Source organism: Peromyscus leucopus, chromosome 14 (genome assembly GCF_004664715.2).
Source record: "Peromyscus leucopus breed LL Stock chromosome 14, UCI_PerLeu_2.1, whole genome shotgun sequence".
Lineage (NCBI taxonomy): Eukaryota > Metazoa > Chordata > Mammalia > Rodentia > Cricetidae > Peromyscus > Peromyscus leucopus.
This window is the reverse complement of record NC_051075.1, coordinates 5,434,673-5,456,907: the sequence shown is the minus strand read 5'-3', so window position 1 is coordinate 5,456,907 and position 22,235 is coordinate 5,434,673. Positions and strand designations below refer to the sequence as shown.

At 46.1% G+C, this 22,235-nt stretch overlaps 1 protein-coding gene across 2 annotated transcripts in view; it reads left to right on the top strand.

The window, feature by feature from the left end:
* Positions 1 to 20,518, top strand: part of Bzw2 (basic leucine zipper and W2 domains 2) — a 59,386-nt gene extending 38,868 nt beyond the window's left edge. For both annotated transcript variants that reach the window (XM_028878421.2, XM_028878422.2), the window contains exons 7-12: positions 2,943 to 3,052; positions 7,223 to 7,393; positions 10,158 to 10,304; positions 11,349 to 11,487; positions 19,457 to 19,579; positions 20,081 to 20,518. In XM_028878421.2, the coding sequence (XP_028734254.1) occupies positions 2,943 to 3,052; positions 7,223 to 7,393; positions 10,158 to 10,304; positions 11,349 to 11,487; positions 19,457 to 19,579; positions 20,081 to 20,109 (719 nt within the window). In that variant the 3' untranslated portion in view covers positions 20,110 to 20,518. The remainder of the gene's footprint in view (positions 1 to 2,942; positions 3,053 to 7,222; positions 7,394 to 10,157; positions 10,305 to 11,348; positions 11,488 to 19,456; positions 19,580 to 20,080) is intronic.
* The last annotated feature ends 1,717 nt before the right edge of the window (positions 20,519 to 22,235 follow it).

The window sequence follows — 22,235 nt, the reverse complement described above, 5'->3', positions numbered from 1 at the left end:
CTTGTGTTTGCATCATAGTTTTTCCTTGTACTTTACCATCATTAGAAACTAAAGCTGTACATTTTTAATTCCTAATTAGGAAAGGCTTAAGTTTTACCTTGGCCCAACTCCTCTCTAGTAACCATCCAAGAAAACAGGATCATTCCACTCACTAACAGAGTAACTTCAAAAACATTCCAGGTTTCCTGTAATACAAAGCGATAGGCTTAAATATAGATTTTTTTTTTTTTTTTTGGTTTTGTTTTTTAGGCTTCAAATTTCAATCATGCTTTGTTTTTTTTCTTATAAGACAGATTACAGAACAGTCTTATTTTTACTTCATCGCCTAATTGTATTAAAGTTATATTGAGTCTGTAACCTAATAATAATGTTGAAAGTTTGTGCTGAGTGGAGGTGTAACTCAGTGATTCATCCCTGCCTGGCTTGTCTGCAGGCCCAGGTTCCACCTCCAAATCACAAAAAGAAAAATCATCTTGAAAAGTAGCATATTTCATAAGCATATTTCCATAGGGGTGTGTGTGTGTATGTGTGAGAGAGAGAGAGAGAGAGAGATCGCAGCATGCGTGTGTCTATCTGTGGACACCTCTGTCTCATCAGCTCTCTTCTCTGACCTTTATGAGGATTCCAGGGACTGAACTCGGGACACCAGGCTTGCACAGGCACCTTTAACTGTTGAGCCATCTTGCTGACCCATGGTTTTTAAATGAAAGGATAACTGTAAAGTCAGGGCAGATGTCAGAGTAAATGGGAATGTCACTGATAGCATAGACTTCATCCTAAGAGTGGTTGGTTCCCCGGTCATCATCTGAGTCTTCAGATCGACTCTAGCACAGACCTCCCTCCTCGTGTTCAGCAGGACGGCACTTGTCAGCCTAAGTCCAGGAGCTTTGCCAGCAGGATGAGGTCACTGAAGTGATGACGGACTTCAGGAGGAGGTGCAGGACGCAGACGCATCAGAAGTCAACCTGACCTGACCAACTAGGAGTTCTTTTAGAAAGGAGCAAAGGAGATATTGGCAGCTGCTTATGCCACCAATACTAGGCAGACATTCAATTTAGGAAAATCAGTTAAATATTTCAACCACACCATATGCAATACAACTTCATCAAATGCAATATAAGCTTATATTTAGAAATTGGAAGTGTTACAGAAAAACTGTCTGCTCGCTAGCTGATGCTTTATTTTTGGAAGTAATCATGATTCAAATATGGATAAGGGATTGAGTGGTTTCCTGATGAACATCTACACATCTATCTAAATTGCTTTTAAAATGCCATGTGTTTAATTTTAAGCAGTCTTGATGTTGTATAAATTGAAAGGTTGCTGATCATCCACGTCAAGGGTTCACTTCAGTTGCTGGCAGTCCTTACGACGTCTCTTAACGTCACTGTCACTAGAACTACATACGCTTCCGCCCTTCTAGTTGCTTAGAAGGCTGAGGCAGGAGAATTGTGTGTTCCTGGCCAGCCTGAGCTACATAGCAAAACCCTAATTCGGTCAAACAAAAAATAAAATAAAAATTGAGAGTCTGAATCTTAAATAGATTCTTGCACTTTGGTCCTGCCCATCCATCAGCTTGTCCAGCTTCAGCACCCAAGCTCAAAAGGTGGCCATTCCAGAGCCAGGCCCTTTGGGAAGCTCCCTGGGCTCTCCACATCAAACTTGGGCCTCCTCGGCATTTTTGCTTCAGTAATGACAACATGAAAGGAAGGGATGAGGAGAGTGGGAAGCCATCTCTCTCCAGAGTAAATTTGTTCTTTCATATCCTTTGCCTGTGTCTCTTGGTCATAAATCCCAGAGTCTTCATCCAAATGCAGTGGGTGTGTTGGTGCAGAGCATCGGAGGTTTCAGGTCCATCGTTGCATTTTCTAGTAAAAACAACAACAGGTGGCACAGATAGCCAGGGGTAGTCTTAGCATCGACATGAGCGCCAGTCATTATCTGCCGTTTTTTTGACCATAGAATACTTTTGGTCTTGATGTAGTTCATACCATGAATGTAAGTCAGGCAGTGTTTACCCCAAACATCTCCAGTAGCTAGGATTTGTGAGTACACCTTTATCCCTCTGAATATCAAGGTTTACCGTACAGGCCATCAGACAGACTTCGGTACCATGAGCTCTTGGAATCAGTACTTTTTAGGCCAGTAACTGTGTAGAAACCCTGGCCTGGTGGTAGAGTTTGTAATTCCAGTGCTGAGAAGCAGAAATAGGAGGGTGCCTGGGGCCTGGCCTAACTGGGGAACCTCAGGCCAGTGAAGAGACCCTGTCTCAGAAAACAAGATGAAGGGCTTCTGAGGAACAACACCCAATGTTGACCTCTGGCCTCTGCATGCAGATGCACACTAAGTAAATATGAATACATTAATTCATAAATAAACACATGAATAATTAAGTTATACCAGATTGAAATCAGGGGTCCTGCTCTAAAAACTTTGTTTTTTGTTTTTTGAGACAGTTTCTCTGTGTAGCCCTGTCTTGGAACTCACTCTGTAGACCAGGCTGGCCTCAAACTCAGAGATCTGCCTGCCTCTTCCTCCTGAGTGCTGGAATTAAGTGTGCACCACCATCGCTTGGCTAAGAACTGTTTTGATTTATTTTCCTCGTTGATTATTTTGTTGTTGGTTTATTTTGTTTTTGTAAGTGATATATCACCATGTCGCCCTGCCTGTCCTCAAACTTACTGTGTAGACTAGGTGGTCTAGCTCTGGTAACAATGTTCCTGTCTCTGCTTCCTGATACGGGATCATGCCCAGGTCCTTTCTCATGAAGATGCTTTCTTTGTAGTATGACAAGAGAGGTGTACATGCAGGTCTGCCTGTTTTTCTTCTCTTCCAAATTAGCTGTTACCCATTTCAGGAAACCTAGCTGGAAATGTAGCCTTGCGAGGCCACACAAGGGGTCTCCAGTACACAGGGATCACATTCTCGCTCTCTTTTAACAGGCATTGCAGCCTCGTTTGCTGTCAAGCTTTTCAAAGCCTGGATGGCGGAGAAGGATGCCAATTCTGTTACCTCTTCCTTGAGAAAAGCCAACTTGGACAAGCGGCTGCTCGTAAGTGTTTGTGCATCAAAGGTTGTCTGTGCGGCTGCTCTGAGCGTGTTGGCATGTCGGTGACATGCCAGGCTCTGCTGGACTGGACTGTGCTCCTTTTATTTCTCATTATCACAGAGAAACTTAATTCCATTCTTATCTTCCATACATCCTAATGTATTTTAAATCAATAAGATACCCCTAGGCCAATCATGAGGAAACCTTTGGGAATGTATGAGGGCTTTCCTAGAGAGGATTGACTGGGGTGAAGAGTGCTGTACGCTGGTAAGACCGTCCTACGGGGTAGTGTACTGCGCCAAATAAGAAGGGGAAGAGAGAGCTGAGTGTGGGCCTTTTCTAACAGGAAAGCTTTCTCTTGAGGGCTGTGGTGGTGGTAGTTCAGTGGTAGAGAACTTGCCCAGCACACTCAAGCCTTCCTGGTTGCGATCCCCAGCATAATAAAACAAACTGACAAATAGTTTCTTCTATATCAAATAACTTTTTACAAAACTAAAGTTTTAATGTTTTTAATCTCTTTTAATCTCAACAAATTAGATAGCTATGTGTGATATCTTGAGTAGAAGTTATATTACACCTTCCTTCTTTTGGGCGGGGGTGCGGTTCATGCATGCCATAGTACACAGATAGCGGTCAGGACAGCTGTAGTTTATTCTTCTACTGTGTTGTTACGGCGATCAAACTCAGGTTGGAGGGCTTTGCATGAAGCCTATTTACCCAGTGACCCATCCTGCCAGTCCCACCATAGCATTTTGGGAGCCTGTGAATCATCCATGAACTAGGTGGATCTTGTCTAGCTGGGTTCCATATGTCTTTTCATCCCAGAAACCAGACTGAAGGATCAGCCAGCCTCCGTTTAGGACATCATGTCTGCATGGCATGGGACAGGAACACGGGTCATAAACTCAAGTCCTCAGGCACATTAAAAGCATACAAAGTCACTGGCCCTCCTGGAGACATGGCTCAGTGGTTAAGAGTGCCTACAGCTCTTGCAGAGGTTTCCAGCCCCTGTATGGGGAAGAGGTAGTTCACACACATCTGTAACTCCATCTCCAGGTGCTCCAACGCTCTGGCCTGGCCTTCAAGGGCACCAGCACCCTTGTGCATATATCTACACATTGACACACGTGCATAAATATAGTTTAAAATTAAAACTTCACAAAGAAGTCACTGGCATCCTGGAAATAGAGTAGGGACATTTAGCTACTTCTCTCTCTGTAGTAGGGGCGCGGGTGTCTTTGACAGAGATGTTATTATGTTGGTGATTGGAAACAGAATTTACCACAACTTGCCATAAGAGACTCACTAAGTCTGGTTTCTTAAACAGCCATGGGTTGGTTAGTTAGATGACTAGGTGTGAAACGTCATCTGTTTTGAAAACGTACGACATTTAACTGTTCTTCCTAGATCCGTGTGTTGTGGGAATGCGAAGCATAGACGATGTTTCTCCCAAGTGCTCACAACACAGGTCGGGTGGGACAGGCTGCTTGTGATCCACGGCGCAGCAGGTGCCTGAGAGGCCCTGACTTACCACATGAGACACTTGGCGTCTGTTACATTCTAAGGGAGCCATTTTTGTCTGGTGAAGATAGACAATTTATGTAACTGTCCAGAAAAATAGTAACGTTAGCCATTACTCAGCAGTGTGACAGAAGAAGGACACATGTGTACAAGCCTGAGGAGATGGGATGGGAGAAACTCTTCCATAACCCTACAAAAAGGGGAACTGAAGTTGATTTTCCTGTTATTCATTCATCGAGTGTGGTTTTGGCATATTACATGCCAGAAATTTCTGGGAACTGGGAAAATAGAAAGAAAGCAAACTGACCCTTGCCTTTATGAGGTGACATCCCACTTTGGGGGAATGAGCAACACACAGAACACATAATTTTTTTTAAATGGTGAAGTTAGGGTCATCACAGTACATGTCTATAATCCTAACACGGGCCTGAGGCTTGGAGGATCGCCATGAGTTTGAGGCTAGCCTGCTACAAAGCCAGTTCCAGGCCTACCTTCATGAGACTTTACCTCAAAAACAACAAAAAAGGAAAATCTGTAGAGAGAAAATTGTGTAGACAACAGCTAAAGGAGAACAGATTACGGGGAGCAATAATCAATACAGGCCTTTGGTAGTGAGGGAAAGTCTGTGTCATGAGGGGATGTGTCCGAAAGAGCACATCTGCGTCATAAATGAGCTGTGGACATTATGACTGGCCTGCACTGGGACATAACTTCAGATCGCACCTGACAGCCACACTCTTTCTGACAAGAATGCTCAATGGCTGCACTGAGTAATGGAGCCAGAACTGACTGCAAGTGCCCAGCACTGCCCTTAAACCATGTCACCTGCCAAATGCTGTATGTCTACTTCAGGTCTGGTGACGTGGCCCCGTGGGCGGGAGAGCCTGCCACCCAGCCTGGTAGACTGAGTGTGACTCCTCAGGTCCACATACGGAAGCACCAGACCTCCACGGGTTTCCCCGGAGGACTCATGCAAGCATGTGTATAAACATACTAGTTAGATGGAAAGATATATAATAGGATGGACAGACAGACAGACAGATAGAGGATGATAGATGATACATGGATAGATGAATAGATAGATATAGATGATAGATTCATAGATAATTGTTGATGTTTTAATTTTGTTTTTTAGAAACACTTGTATTTTAAATAGTCATTATGAATGAAGTGCCAATACACTTTTATTCTCTGGGAGCAGAAAGGACCATTCCATAAAATGAAATTAACCTTCCCCTAAAGCTGGAAAGTCTTCAATGGTAGTGTAAATATTAACGATGAAGTCTCAATATGGTGAGAAACGTTTTGATGTGAACACACATTTGTTAGATGTTCCCACCAACTCTGTTCTGACATAAAATATATGACTTGAGGAAATTTGGGGGTGATAATGGGGCCCAGCAGCAGTACTGTGTTCCTCTCCCTGGTGGCAGCCCCATGGCAGGTCTTTCTCGAGATGAGTCAGAGTCATTGGCTGCACACATGCAGCCCTAACTAATGTAAAGCACCTGCCTGTCTCTAGACTTGACAGCAGTTTGAAAATTGCCTCAATTCCATAGTTGGGTGCTGGATTCACACAGGATTAGATCGTGACTAAGTGTTCCTGAGCAGGTGCCAAGCTGCGTAGGGTACAGTGAAATGAAGTGATGAAAATATGAAGGCAGCTAGGGTGTTTTGCTCTTTTTGTTTTAACAAAAAAATCCATCAGAATTATGTAAGAAGCCGAGCAGTTGATGAGGCGAGTTTAGATCGAGTCTCATCAGAACTCAACTGAGAACCACCGTCCTTAGTGGAGAATGAGAATCTCCGCTGCTGTTCCTTTTCTGTTTCTGAATAGTGAGGAGCAGCATTTGCTGAGGAGACTGGAGGTCCTTGGAGAGGAGCCGCCACTGGTGTTTCCGATCATTTCCGCTTTACAGAAGCAAACTTTAACGCAGTTAACAAAGCAGTGTGAATAGCTAATGATTTCAATTTTTCTTCTCAATTTAAAAACAATTCAAGTACTATTCAGTTTTTTGGGGTTTGTTGTTGTTGCTATTGTTGTTGGGTTGTTTTGTTTTGGGGTTTCGTTTGGGTTTTTCAAGGCTAAGTTTCTCTTGGCGGGGCGGTGATGGTGCGCGCCTTTAATCCCAGCACTCGGGAGGCAGAGCCAGGCGGATCTCTGAGTTCGAGGCCAGCCTGGGCTACCAAGTGAGTTCCAGGAAAAGACACAAAGCTACACAGAGAAACCCTGTCTCGAAAAAAAAAAAAAAAAAAAAGTTTCTCTGTGTATGTAGCCTTGGCTGTCCTGGAGCTCGCTCTATAGACCAAGCTGGCCTCGAACTCACAGATCCACCTGCCTCTGTCTTCCAAATGCTGGAATTAAAGACGTATGCCACCATGGTCAAGCAAATTTAGTCCTGTGCTGTTGATTGAGGTGAAAGAAAAGGGGTTCGTGGTTCCAGTGAGCAAGGCGAGTGTCTGCATTGCGCAATCTTGCAATCTTCTTTATAAAGTCATCGTCTTCTAAAAGGTGCTACTCAGTCACCATCCCAAGAATAGTTCTCTGCTGTGGAGCAGTCCTCATCTGCGTGAGATCACAAGTATGTTAATATGGAAATTCCATCCTAATTTGAATAGCTTGCAGTTTACACATCTCCGTTTCTCCTTCAGGAACTCTTCCCGGTGAACAGACAGAGTGTGGACCATTTTGCTAAGTATTTCACTGACGCCGGGCTGAAGGAACTGTCCGACTTTCTCCGAGTCCAGCAGTCGCTGGGCACCAGGAAGGAGCTTCAGAAGGAGCTGCAAGAGCGACTGTCTCAGGAATGTCCGATCAAGGAGGTAGGAGGCCATGGCGACCTGCAGCACCACATGGGGGTGAAGGGGGCCCCCTCGGGGGAGGTAGGAGGCTGTGGTGAATGTGCTTGGTGGATGGGTACAGGTGTGCTCAGTGGTAGAGCACTTGAATAAACATTCACAAGACCGTGGTTTCCATCCCCAGCACATGCATGCTGGGGTGTGTGTGCGCGCGCACACACACCAATGGGAAGAACTACCTACATAGGGCATACAGCACAGCTTCCTGCCCCCTCCCTCACACCCCCATTCCCACCGTTTGTTGCTAAACACGATCCCCTTTTTCCTAGCACTTAAGTTGGCTCAAAGTACTCATTCAAAATCCCCTTTTATTACATTTTGGGGTATTCCAGAAATATCTATTAATGTTATTTTGGTTCAAAAGGCTTATTTTACCAGGCTGCTATGATTACCAAACGGTTTTCATCAACATATAGACTTGGCTATCTATCCAGTGTTAGAATACCCCATAGTGTGGCCTTCTGTTTTATTGTGGATTCTCACCTGGTATTAGGCATTAGCTAGTGTTTAGTGTCCAGGCTGGGCATTTTGCATCACTGGTTGTGAATGTGTGGGCTTGTTTCTGTTTTGTGGGGAGTTTACCCACCAACCCCACAGCTCCCCAGAATTTTCTTGAGTGTGAGCAGCAGGAAATGTTAGATAGAAGGATTTATATTGTGGAGATAAACAGATAGAAAATAAAGGATAGCCTCGAGAGGGCCTGGAACCTATTCCAACGGGCCCCGACTGTCTCTGGCCCAGGGTTTTTATAGAGACGCCAAGGGGTGGAGCAAAAGACCTCCTCCCCCAGCACAGCCAAGTGCAGACCATCTCAGACACTGGCACTCAGGCCCATGGTCCTGATCATCCTCTATTCGGACCTTCTGGGTAAAGCCACGAGGAACCTGAGAACGGGCTCCCACACTGTTTTCATGGTGATTAGAGTCAAACGCGGGACCTCATTCGTGTACAGCAAGAGTTCCAATATTGAATTGTGTTCTGGCACCCTTGAAAGAGAAAACAAAACACAAGTCCACAAGGGGAACAACCAGCTGGGCCGGCATTCCATTTCCCCCCTTTACGAAGGCTGTGTAAAAGCTCCAGGGTTTGGAACTATCTGTGTTAGATAGTGATCACTGTTTATGCATCTGGAAAGCTCTTCTTTAGGCTGAGAAACGCCATTTTCTATGACATGGTAAACTCAAACTTGAGCTGGGAGTCCTCCTCCTTCCTCCCACATCCCTGCACCACAGCTGCCCTGCTCCCAGCCTCACCCCTGCACCACAGCTGCCGTTCTCTCAGCCTCACCCCTGCACCACAGCTGCCCTGCTCTCAGCCTCATCCCTGCACCACAGCTGCCGTGCTCTCAGCCTGGCCTCTGCACCACAGCTGCCCTGCTCCCAGCCTCACCTCTGCACTGCAGCTGCCCTGCTCTCAGCCTCACCTCTGCACCACAGCTGCCCTGCTCTCAGCCTGGCCTGGCTTCTTGAAGGCCTGAGAGCCGGGGAAGCTCACACTGATAACTGTCCACCAGGTGGAGTTGTTAGAACACCAAATGCTCGTGCATCCCTGGCCTTCCCTGCAGCAGTGTGTCCAGCCATATTCAAACTAGGGTTCTGCGTGGCTTTCCATGGTGTGGGGAGGAGCTGCTTGAGGTGCAGGCCTGCCCCCTGCTCTCGCTCACTAGATCTTCAGGCAGCTCTGAGCCGGGGTGGTCCAGCCACTTCTTGAGAGCTCCTCCACCCACTGTGTCCGAAGTTCAGATCAGAAGTAAGAAAAATGGTTACCTTCTCACAAAAGGAAAGGGAAAGGGTGTATTGCTAGTTACAGAGTTACACACCTAAAATACTGTATGGCTTTTAATCGCTCCTAAGACCTTACCTGTAATTGTGATTGTATCTCAAAAAGAAAAAGGCATAGCATTTGAGTATGAATGAAACACGGTGTTAGGCAGGCCTGTATTCCAGATGTCAGAACTGAGAATAAGTTTCCATAGTTATACATAATCTGAAAGGGGAGAGAACCTGCTGATATTGCTGGATGCACATGAATCAAAGAAAGAAAATGACAGAATTTGGGGTGTGGCTTGCTTGGGATGCATCAGCCTTGGGGCCAGCGCCACACAACCCAGGTGCAGTGTCTAGTCTCAGCAGTTAGGAGGAAGCACAGAAGTCCAAGGTCATCCTCACCTATGGAGCAAGTTTCCCTGTCTGGAAAGATGGGAAAGAGAGGAAGGAGATGACCTTGTACTTTACGGTTTCTTTACCAATTGACTTTTCACTGAGCTGAGGCATGGGAATCATCTTAACAATAAGAATTAGAGAATACATTGTAGAGAAGGGATTTTTGCAAGTTTATAACATATCCATCAAGAAGTTTAATTTTGAAAAATAGAGATAAAAATTCACAGACCTGTTGCTTTCTTTAGACCTAAAGAAGACTCACGTGCCCTACTCTACTGAACCCACAGGGTTTATCCCTATACTTATTATCTAGAAAACAAAGTCTTTCTCTTAGCCCATGCCATTTACCTGCTTTTGTCTAGAACTAAGTTTATGGGGTAAAAATTGGTCTTACTGTTTTCTTTCATTTTGTCATTCGAGGGTGTGTATCAGGAATGGAGAAGCTGAGCGCAGCGTTTCCTACCCTGCCTTTATTGACCTTCATTGACCAGGCCAGCGAGAGGAATAACCCCAACGTCTGTGTTTGATATGCTGTTGCTCACTGACTGTCTCTCCGTGAAATGTAGGTGGTGCTTTATGTCAAGGAGGAAATGAAAAGGAACGATCTTCCGGAAACAGCCGTGATCGGGCTCCTGTGGACCTGTATCATGAATGCTGTTGAGTGGAACAAGAAGGAGGAGCTGGTCGCAGAACAAGCTCTCAAGCACCTGAAGGTAATGGGTCTTACATCGGAACCAGCTCCGTGCTGGGTCAGCTGCACCTCCTGGGAGCCTGAGAGGTAGAGCTTGGTGTGGGGCCACATTCCTACAACCCCAACACTCAGAAGGTCTAGGCGGGAAGATCAAGGCCAGCCTGGGCTACAGGAGACCCTGTCACAGACAATAAGAAACAAAAGAACAAGTAGGTGCCACCTGCATTTCCCCCAGAACCAAATTAAACATATCCTGTGTACATTTTTCCTTTTCAAATCTGCCACTGCCTCAAATGTCTCCAATATGAGAACATGAAACATCTCAAAGTGAGTTCTCACTAAAAACATCAGAAATATCCAGAGTCACCCTCAGGGTCATACATTAAAGAGAAATGTGAGCTAACTATTGTGTTTCACATGAAAAAAATACCCGAATCTTTTATTTGAGTAAACAATGAATAGACATTAGAATTAGAGAAGAAATTGATGATGTCAGTTGCATATTTTCAGGTATAGGTCAGCGTGCCTTTGCCCTGAGGTGAGTGGGAACCGTAGATCTTGCATATAGAGTTCAGTTAGGAAGTCGAGGACAGAATGTGAACTCGGTGGCCAGAGATGCTGACTCCGGTGTTCGTGAGGTGAGGGGAGTGACCGATCTGTTCCAGCGGCGGCGATGGGGAAGTCTCCAGGAAAGGCGATGAGGTCGTCTTAGAGAAAGCAACCAAAGACACTGCGGGTGTACCAACAACAGAAAGACCCTTCAGGCGGCTTTTGATGCCTGGGACATCAGGAAGTAGACTCCCACCCTCCTAACGGCAGAGGGAGGCTGCGCAGTGGCCTTGAGGATGCGATCCCACATCCACAGTGTCCAGCATACACAGTGGGTTCTGCAGTTGTCCACAATATTTGGTCTCTTTAGTGGGTACAGTGAAAAGAATCTAGGCAGATACACTGCTCTGCAGTTCGCTTTGATTGGCCATAACAACAGCCCAAATGAACCTCCATAGTGCTGCGATTCCGACAGTGCTGGCCCCAGGTCACACCTTTCCCCTCTGCTCTCTTCCAGCAATACGCTCCCCTGCTGGCTGTGTTCAGCTCCCAAGGCCAGTCAGAGCTAGTCCTCCTGCAGAAGGTGCAGGAATACTGCTACGACAACATCCACTTCATGAAAGCCTTCCAGAAGATCGTGGTCCTCTTCTATAAAGGTATTCTCATGTCCACTCACTGTGCCTCTGTGCTTTGCAGAAGCTCTGAGAGCAGAGCTGGGTAAGGCCGAGATCACAAGCCCGTCCTTATAGAGGACACCAGATATGCTAACTGCTGAACGTTTGGGCAGTTGGCCGCATCACAGAAAGAGAAGGCACGCACCCGTATGCACTACTTCGGGAACATTGCTAGTTGGGCACCTGAACATTTCTTACTGGTCAAAGCTGCCAGAAGACTGGGCATGAACTGATTGTTTCTCGGCTATAGTGAACCAATGTAATTATATAAGATAATTGGGTCTGCTTCTGAATTGTAACAATTAGCTCTAATAACAGTGATTATCAAAATGCTATATATACTGTGTTCAGACCCATTTCGGTTCCATAAGCCTGACTTGAAAATTACTGGAATAATTAGCCTTTCACTTGACATTTTGGTTGTTTGGCCCAACCATTCTCCTGTTTTTCCAAGGCAAGGCTATTTTTAAGAATTCACATTTACTGTCTTTTCATTATATTTATAAGGTTTAGGTTGCCATGACAACTAGCACTAAAAATGAATGTTAAATGCTCTAACTGATCTCAGTCTCCATACCTACAGCATACAAAAGTGATCCTGGGCTGTTTTAGGGCTAGATGATGTGGTTTTAATGGGGGAGGGAGCAATTGGGAGATACATTTTGAACATTACAGAAGGCTCATTAGAGGTTATTACATACATAGGTAGCATAATATCACAAAGATAAGGTAATAGAAGCTTAATGTTTATTTTCCTTTTGTGTTCTTAAAATTGCCTGCTGTGTTCTTTACATATGCTGTCTCTTGATCATGTTCACACACACCCCTTTTCCAACTCCAGTCCTCTCACCCCCACCCCATTCCCCAGCTCCTGCTGATCCCCTTTATCCCAGCCAGCCCTGTTTCGTGTTTTTCTCATTAACCAGGTGAGCTTAGTTAGGGTGATGTCCAGATGCCTCTCTCACCCCTGCCCCCAAAGTTGTTACAACATTTTTACATGGTTGAGTAACAGGTATTTTTTGACTGCTTAGTGGTATTTCACTGTGAATTTTAATTGGCCATCCAATTAAAATTGTTGTTGTTTGTTTTTTGGTGTTTCAAGACAGGGTTTCTCTGTGTAGCTTTGGAGCCTGTCCTGGATCTCACTCTGTAGACCAGGCTGGCCTCAAACTCAGAGATCCACCTGGCTCTGCCTCCCGAGTGCTCTGCCACCACCCAGCGACCATCCAGATTCTTGAAACGAATATATCTTACAAGTCTTTTTGGGGTGATATTTTATGTTTGCAGAACAGCAAATGTGTTGGTTAGTTTTTATCAAGTTAATCCCAGCTAGAGTCACTTGGAAAAGGGAACCTCAACTGAGACAATGCCCCCGCATGTGTGGCCTGTGGGCAGGCCTCTGGGGCATTTTCTTAATATCATTTCAAACCAAACCTGAGGGGTTGGAGACATGCCTCAAGGGTTTAGAGCACTGGCTGCTCTGCAAGGACCCAGAATTATCCTAGCACCCCTGTGGTTACTGACAACTGTCTGTGACTCAGTTCCCTGGGGACCAACACTCCTTCCCGGCTCCTTCCAGCACTGTATGCACGTGGCACCCAGACATACATGCAGACGAAACACCAGTGCACATGTATAAAGTGAATTTTAAAAAGAAAATCCTGGGAGCTGGGGAGGTGGCTCAGTGGTTAGGAGCAGTTGTTGATCTTGTAGGGGACCTGGGTTCAGTTCCCAGCACTCACGTGCTGACTCACCGACAATCAGTAATGACCATTCAGGGGAGCCTGCAGCCTCTTCTGAGTGGTGCTTGAATGTGCATGCACGCCTGTAGGCAAAACCCTCATTATAGAAAAACGATTAAAAAGGAAACCGTTCAGGCTGTGCTGGCCGGCCACCTAAAGAGCACTGCTCTGCAGCCAGCGCCACAGCTGACTCACCTGACGCCGCAGAGGCTGAGGGTAAGTGGGTTCTGCATTTGCTTTCTGACCCAACCCACCCCACCTCTGTAACCAGAGTCTTATCAGAAGTTTTTCTATCCGAGGCACCATAGTTGAATGTTCATTTCTCTAGAAGAACCCCTATTTTGTTTAATTCACACAAAATGAAGAAAAAAAAGGAAGGACTTTTTACTGGGCTTGGCATTGGCATGGTTAATGTTATATCAGTTTGTATTGTTTTAACCATGGTCCCTGACCAACAGCTTATAGAAAGAAAGAAATATCCATTTGAGAAAATGGTCTCTGTGGTTTCAACCCATGACAGTAGGCCTGGGCCGGAGCTGTTCGTGGGAAGTACCGGGGCTGGGTGTGACTCCGAGACCCACTCCCAGGGACTGATTTCTGCCACCTGCTCCCTCCTGCCGAAGGCTCCACAGCCTGTGTTAGTACCCCGAGATGGGGGACAAGCATTCAAAACATGTGTCTTTTGGAGACGGGGCGGGGTTCAGATTCAGAACTAATTGGCCTGTAAGTGGTGTGAACCGCTGAAGCCCTTCAGATTTCACTGTGCCTATCAATGCCAGCGTCCTTCCCATTATGTTCCTCAGAGCAACTAATGACAGGAACTAAAACTACTTCAGTTGCTAGTTTCCAGTCCCAGATGCCAAGGGACAGTGACCTGAAATTATAAAATCACCGGAAATAAAAGGCAGAGGCGGCGGCTCTTCCGTAAGCCTTTCATTCATGCCTCTTAAATAACGGAAGTCAGTCCTGCCTGTGGCGGGAAGGGCCCCAGAATCACGTTTATTTTGAACGGAAATCAGAAAACTTTTTCACTAGGGACCTAAAGATAAATCACTGAGATGTTAAAATTATTATTTTTAGGTAATTTTGTAATTTTCCCTGAGACTTATACTTACAGCCTATTTTCTTGGGTAAAATATTGTACATTTCCTCTTGAGAACAAGGGATTCCTGGATAACGGATGTTCCCACCACCGTTCAGAGCGTTGCTAGGTTACCGTGTCTGTTGTTTTAACTGTGATTATTTCGCACTTTAACTGGTGCTTGTGCAGCAGGAGATAGGGGCTTCATTTGTGTCGTGCCCGGAAAGCCTAGATGAACAGTGGGTTTAAGTTCTCTTTTCCCAGCTCCAGTGGGTGTAAGACCCAGCTGGAGAACTTGTTAAAGGAGGACTAAGGTGTTAGAGGGATGGATCAGCTGTTAGTGCTGAGGACCTAGTTCACTTCCGGGCACCACACCATGCATTCACAGCTGCCTGTCCTGTAATGTCCCCTCCAGGGGGCCCACACCTGTTGGTGGTGGTTTTTGTTTTGGGAGGGGGGTGTCCATCACCCAGCTCCCAAATAAATCACACGGAGGCTTAGTCTTACTTATGAATGCCAGGCCTTAATATGGCTTAGTTTCTAACCAGCTTTCTTTAACTTAAATTAGCCCATCTACCTTTTGCCTCTGGGCTTTTCCCATTCTCTTACTTCTGTACATCTTTTTTTGGTGGTGCACGCCTTTAATCCCAGCACTCGGGAGGCAGAGGAAGATGGATCTCTGTGCTTGAGGCCAGCCTGGTCTACAGAGCGAAATCCAGGACAGGCTCTACAACTACACAGAGAAACCCTGTCTCCAAACAAACTAAAAAACCCCACAAAACAGTCCCAGGGGAAAGCAGGGCTGTCTTAGTGGTTGAGAGCACTGGCTGTTCTTCCAGAGGACCAGGATTTGATTCCCAGCACCCACATGGTGAACAGACTTATATGCAAGCAAAACACTCATACATATAAACAATGAAATAACTAAAAATAAGCAAATGAAATAAAACGCGTGAGTCTCACCATACTCCCTACAGTGTGGGGAAGTGTCCCCCAAAGGCGCACGTGCTGCAGGCTTGTAGCTGGGGTCCTTCCACAACTGGAGGCACGTCCTTGAAAACTTCTGTAAATCTTACTCTTTCTCCGTGGCTTGTTGTGAGGCTGGGTGGCTGACCCCTGGAGTCCTAGTCTTTTCTCTCTCTCTCTCTCTCTCTTTCTCTCTCTCTCTCTCTCTCTCTCTCTCTCTCTCTCTCTCTCTCTCTCTCTCGTCCCTCCGCCCCTTCTCTGGCTCCTAGGTCTCTTTTCTTTCCTCGCAGATGTCTCCCTCTATGCATTCTCTCTGCCTGCCAGCCCCGCCCATCCTTTCTCCTGCCTTGCTATTGGCCAGTTCTTTATTAGCCCATCAGGTGTTTTACACAGGCACAGTAACACAGCTTCACACAGTTAAAGAAAATAATCTTCTACAGCAAACGCTCACTCCCAGCATTCTTGGGGAAATTATCTTCCTGATGTATGTCCTCATGTGACACTCCCGATGTATAATTCTGAGTTTTTTAAGTTTCCGGTGGTATAGTTTTAGACTTAACTATAGAATAGCACGTTGTAAAGCTCCATGGTTCTCAGCCTCTCTGTTCTGTCCCTGGGTTTGTCTACTGTGTGTGTGATGAACGCATGCTGTATGGCCGCTCTTGTTCGGTGCTGGAAATCACATAGACAGAAGAGTTCCCGGCTTGTGAAAATTGCAAGATGGAAGGAAATACATCATCTGGTGTGAGGGAACGCTTGTAATTTTAACAAAACCCTCTCCCACTTTTCCTTAGGATAGGAATGTCCCTCCCTCTCTTCATTCCTCAGGAATTAATTCCTTTTTAAACCTAAGCCCGATGTCTCTTGCCTGTAATCCCAGCTACACAAATGGGAAAGTCAGGAGGAGGCAAGGCTAGCCTGATCTAGGCTAGCCTGGGCTACAGAGTAAAACCTTCTCTCAGAAAAATACTACACAGACCGGGCTGGCCTTGAGCTCACAGAGGTCCACCTGCCTCTCTGTCCCCAGTGTCTGGATTGAAGGCGTGTGCCACACCTGGTATATGTGTATGCTGATGCCCTCCCGGGCCAGAGGCATCGGATTCCCGTGGAGGAGTCCAGGTGGTTGGTCATGAGCCATCCCTGTACGTTCTGGGAACCAACAGGACCTGCGGCAGGGGGAGGGGGTGCACTCTTGTGCAGTGAGCTGTTTCTCCAGCCCCCCCTTAACTTTTTGATATCCAGGTATGCCTAACTGTCCCAGGCGGTGGCTCTAGCTCTTTAGTAATAATTCCCTGGTGCTAGAAATTTGGTCTTTCAACAAATATTCATTAATAAGTGGGGTTCTGTTTGTTTCGGGATAGGGTTTCTGTGTGTGGCCCTGGCCGTCCTGGAACTCACTCTGTAGGCCGGCTGGCCTTGAACTCAGAGATCTGCCTGCCTCAGCCTCCCGAGTGCTGGGATTAAAGACTCTTTTAATAAATGGGATTCTTAACTTCTCAGACCTCTCCATTGTACTGTGGGTGGTTTATATTTGTGTGTGTGGATATATTTGATGTGGCGTTGCCAGTCTGTCATTTCCATCCCTGTCTTGGACATATTTTAGTATGTGCATGGCTCCTTTTGTCCTCCGTGGGGTGACAAACCCTAGCCTGAGCTCTGCCTTCAGAAGGCCTGGTGCCTCCGAGCAGCAGGTGACATCAGCTGCCTGGCTCATTAGGTGGGATCCCCATTCATTAATGTGTGGAAAGAGTGCGGTTTCCATTTATATCTCTATCAGCTGCCCGTATTTGTTGTGTCTTCTAACCAACCCATTTTTATAACAATAGTAGTTGCTGCATATGGCTGGACATGTGTGCTGAAAATTCTTTCAGTCCTGGGGGTGAGTGATCAAAAGAGTTTCTTAAGTCTAAGTCAAAAGTGTCTTAAAGACAATGAACCAATTACAAGTGATCTGAAAACCACCCCTAGTTAGTATTCTCGACAAATCTCTGCAAAGCTGTCTTGAACAGCAACAACTCACTTCCCGGGACCATAACCCCCTGCTCTGTCCCTTCACAAAATCTGGGCTTGGTCTGGTGGAGGTTTGGGAAGCAGCAGAAAGGCTAGAGGATAAGAATAATTGTGTACCGGGTATCCTGCACTTATCAATGAACAAATCCAGACGTCTTTCCTTTGCAAAATGTAGGGTATCAAATGATTCTTTAACAAGTGAAACAAACGCCTGTGCTCTAGACCAGCCACATCGTGTATATGTGTGGGTGTTCTGTCTCTATGTCTGCACCGTGTGTGTGCCTAGTTCCTGTGGAAGCCAGAAAGGTCGTTCATTCTCTCTTCTGGGCTAGAGTTACACGTGATTGTTAACTGCCACATGGGTACTGAGAATTGAACCTGGGTCCCCTGGAAGATCAGCCAGGGCTTTTAACCACTGAGCCATCTCTCCAGTGCCCCTCCCCATTTCTTTTTATTCCCTTTTTTTTTTTTTTTGTTTTTTGTTTTGTGGGGTTTTTGTTGTTGTTGTTTTTTTTTTTTTTTTTTTTTTTTTTTTTTTTTTTTTTTTTTTTTTTTTTGGTTTTTTGAGACAGGGTTTCTCTGTGTAGCTTTGCACCTTTCCTAGAACTCACTCTGTAGACCAGGCTGGCCTGGAACTCACAGAGATCCGCCTGCCTCTACCTCCCGAGTGCTGGGATTAAAGGCATGGGCCACCATCGCCCAGCTTTTTTTTTTTTTTTTTAATCATTTATTTACCCATTCCTTGAGTTTAAACCAAGAGCCCTTTCTAAAAGCCAGCTTGTTTGTTTGTATAAAGGAAAGGAAAACTAAGTGTATTTCTTATGAAAATGGTACTAAGCTTTAAATGAATGCCATAGTAATTTTAAATTATTTTTTAATTGCAAATGTGTCGTTGGAATGATGCATCAATGTTACATCTACTTATCAGTACATGTAATGGAATAGACACTTACCGGGGACACAATCCCAAAGACCACCCTTAGGACGCTGCAGAGTACGTAGGCTGTTTTGTTTTGTTTTGTTTTTTCATATTGCCCCGCCCTTAAGTGGCCTCAATTCATGATCATTCGTGATCACTTCATGGGGTGCCATTTACAGTGTAGATAACATTCCTAACACCTTTTTGCAGTGCCTTTCTCTTACTGTGGACCGGGAGACTGCACTGTGGCGCAGGCTGTTATCCCGAGCACGATGCTAATTTAGCGGCAGCGCGAGGTGTGGAAGGTGGGGCTGCCTGCTGGTGCGGCCCTGCAGCTCGTCCCTGTCTGCCCGCCGCCATCTTCCTTGCATCCGACCTTAGTCTTTCTCGTTGCTGTTTCTCCTTAACAAACGAGGGAAATCAAAGAGAAGAGCAAATAGCCATGTGGTTGTTCCTTGTTTTAGGAGACCAGGTCCTGTGTGGGCCGACTAGTTTAGCATTCACTGTGGTTCCTGATTCTTCAGCTTCCAGCTCCTAGGCTCACGTGTGTGTGTGTGTGTGTGTGCGCGTGCCTCATAGCTGAGGTTGCACGTTAATCATTATGTGGTAGAACTTGTCAGGACATGGTTTTCTAAAACTGGAATTGCTGATTCATTTGCAAGATTTCCTCAGCCCAGTCCTGACCTGTGCGGCTTGCACTGTGTCCTGACTGATATGGTGCCGTCGCTGTTATCGCCAGAACTGAGCTGATTGTAAGGGTGTGGGGTGTGGCTCTGTGCTGCTTTAAATAAGCTTGGAGGAAGGGAGGTAGGGCGGGAGACTGACTAACAGAGGCAAGAAGAAGAAGTCTGATATCCTCTATCACGTTTTACCCTGAACTAGAGGCTCATGTTTTCTCATTGACTCTGTAGGATTCATCAAGCTGCAGCTCCCCCTACACAGACCCTTGGAGCCAGGGTTATAAGCCACAGCAATCCACCTGTGTACACACACACACACACACACACACACACACACACACACACACACCACACACACACACACACACACCCTTGGAGCCGCAGTTATAAGCAGAGTCTGGACGGATCCATGCTGGGATCTGAATTCTCGTCCTCATGGTTGTGCAGAAAGTGCCCGTCCCTCCTCGGCCAGCTCTCCAGAACCGCCCCCACAGCAGTCTTTTTAAACATGCCATTCCTGTGGTAACTCGGCACCCTTGCTTTCCAACTGCAGCTGACGTTCTGAGCGAGGAGGCGATCCTGAAGTGGTATAAGGAGGCTCATGCCGCCAAGGGCAAAAGTGTCTTTCTTGACCAGATGAAGAAGTTTGTGGAGTGGCTACAAAACGCAGAAGAAGGTAACTTCTTCACAACTCTGATGGCCATTTTATTTCAGGCCCCCTCCCCTCGCTTTCCTTAAATGTGTCTTCAAACACAAGCATTTTCTTTCGCCTACATCTAAAAGCAAGGTAATACAATTTTTTTAAAAGAAATATTAAAAAAGGAACTCGGATTATCCACTTGGTGAAGATGAGAGGATGAAGTGGTGGTCTTGGGCACACGTGGTGCGATTGAACGGGGTGTCGGCACCTTCACCTGGTGGGCCATGCTGGAGACAGAGGCACAGAATGAAAGCATGTCTTAGAGTCAGAGCTTCAACTCCCCAGGGAAGCCTGTGTTACTAGTTCGCTGGGGAACAGACGTTACGGAGGTTTCCATCTGGCCTCCTGTGTAACTGTTTTGTCTAATGAATACGTGTAAATCTATCCCAGGCTGACCACAGCTCTGGGATGCTCATGAGATGCTCATGTAAAGGAATCTGATAAAATACCTGATTTTTTCTCTTTCTTGTCTCTTAGAATCCGAATCAGAAGGTGAAGAAAATTAAATGTCCGGAGCACACCGCCTAACACCACACTTTTCGGTTGGGAACGCTGAAGCGTTTGGGGAGGGGAACTTGGCTTCTGTTTGCACCAAGGGAAAAAAATGATGGGCGAGGCCTCCCTGCTCGGAGGGGAAGGGGTTTTCATTTCTGTTTTGTTTTAAGCGGAGCCCTGAGGCATCGGCTAACACACTTGGGACTCTACCTCGCACTGTATGCTAATTAAAGCCATTCTACAAGGGGCCGGGTGGGAACCCGAAGCGTAACTCAGCAGGACCCCTTTTCAGCTGTTTTCGGGCCGTGGGACACCCACTGGAGTCTGTGTCGCAGGGCCACCTCCATGGCTGTTTCTTCTGCTCATGTATGTGATTTGACAAACCAGTTTTTTAAATAAATGGCTTTTTAAAAACCCTTGCGTATATCCTCAGAGCTCTGTTTATTTACTAGTATAGTGTGTGGTGGGGTTGTGCCTTAGTTAGAGTTCCTGTGAAGAGACACCATGACCACAGCTACTCTTAGAAAGGAAAGCGTGTAGTTGGGGCTGGCTTGCAGTTCAGAGGTTTCGTCCATTTTCATCATGGTGGAAAGCGCTGTGGCGAGCGGACAGACACGGAGCTGGAGGAGCAGAGAGTTCTATGTCTGGATCTGATGGCCGCAGGAAGAGAGAGTGCCACACTGGTCCTGGCTTGAGCATCTGAGACCTCAAAGCCCGCCCCCAGTGACGCACTTCCTCCAACAAGGCCACACCTCCTGGTGGTGCCACTCCTATGGGGGCCTTTCTCTTTGAAACCACCACAGTGTGTGAGAGCAGGCCTGGCCTGGGTGTGGAGGTCAGAGAACTTCAGTTCTCTTCTTCCCTGGGATCTAACTCAGGCTTCGGGTTTGGAAGCTGGCAAGCACTTTTTATTCTTTACATTACTTCCTAATACAAGTGTCATAATTTTTTCCAATCCAAATATTTTTAAATGGCTACATTTCTGAGCTATAAAAACTATATGTGTTAAAAGGTCTGTTTGTATTTATATATATTCAGTAGATTTTATTCTCTGAGGATCCTGTTCTCAATAGTAACAATGTAATCAACCTGACCATTTGGGAAACTTTGTAGCCTTTACTCTTGAGCTACATGAAGTAATTTTGCTGTCAGGGCAATGGAAAGGTTCAAGAAGGCAAAAGTTGAAACAAAAAGGAGCGCATGGCTAAATAACACTCCCCAGGGTCAGGGTAAGAAGTTTTTATACCTGTTGGGTCAAGGCAGTGTATTCACCGCTGTTTCAGTCAGGTCCTCTGGAGGAACAGAACTAAGGGGATGGAAATACATAGAGAATCATAATTTAGTAAATGTTTAAATAGTATCCAGGGCCAAGTCACACCCGAGATGTTGAGCAGCCAGTGTTTGTCTGTGAGGCTGGGTTGTCAACAGCTGGAGTGGTTCCAGAAAAACTGTCTCACTGAGGGTGACCAGTGGTCACTTGGTCCACAGGTGGGAGCCTCTGCACTTCCCTGTGCTGGGACTCCAGAATTCCCTGGAGAAACGCTGGTCTGTAAGCAAAGGAATCTTCAGCAATGATGGCACAAATCAGTTTAACAGCCTTTTTAAACCTGGACTCCTACCGGAAGGCGCCACCCACAATCAGGGCGGGGCTTCCTTCGTCGGTTAGGACTGTTCAAGATTCTGATTGGTGGAAAGTTGACATTAAAGCCAACCATAAAATGCCTTGGAGGTGTTTCACCTGCCTGTGTGCTTATGCACTACACGTACGCATTGCCGACGCAGGCAGAAGCTCTCAGATTCCTGCAACTGGACACTTGTGAGTCACCATGTGGGTGCTTGAACTGAGCCCCAGTCAGTCTCCTGGAAGAGGAGCCAGTGCTCTTCCCTAACAAGCCATCTCCATTCCTGTGGTACTCTTTAATACATTTATTTAGTGTGTGTTTGTGTGTGTGTGTGTGTGTGTGCCTGCACACACGTGCCCGTCATGCTCATATAGAGGTCAGAGGCCGACCTGGCAGCAGTCAGTGCCCTGCTTTCACAGATGTGGGTCCCAGGCATTGAATTAGGTCATGGACTTGATGGCAGGTGTACCCACTGAGCCATCTTGCCCTAGAATCTGATATTTTTAGAAGATAGT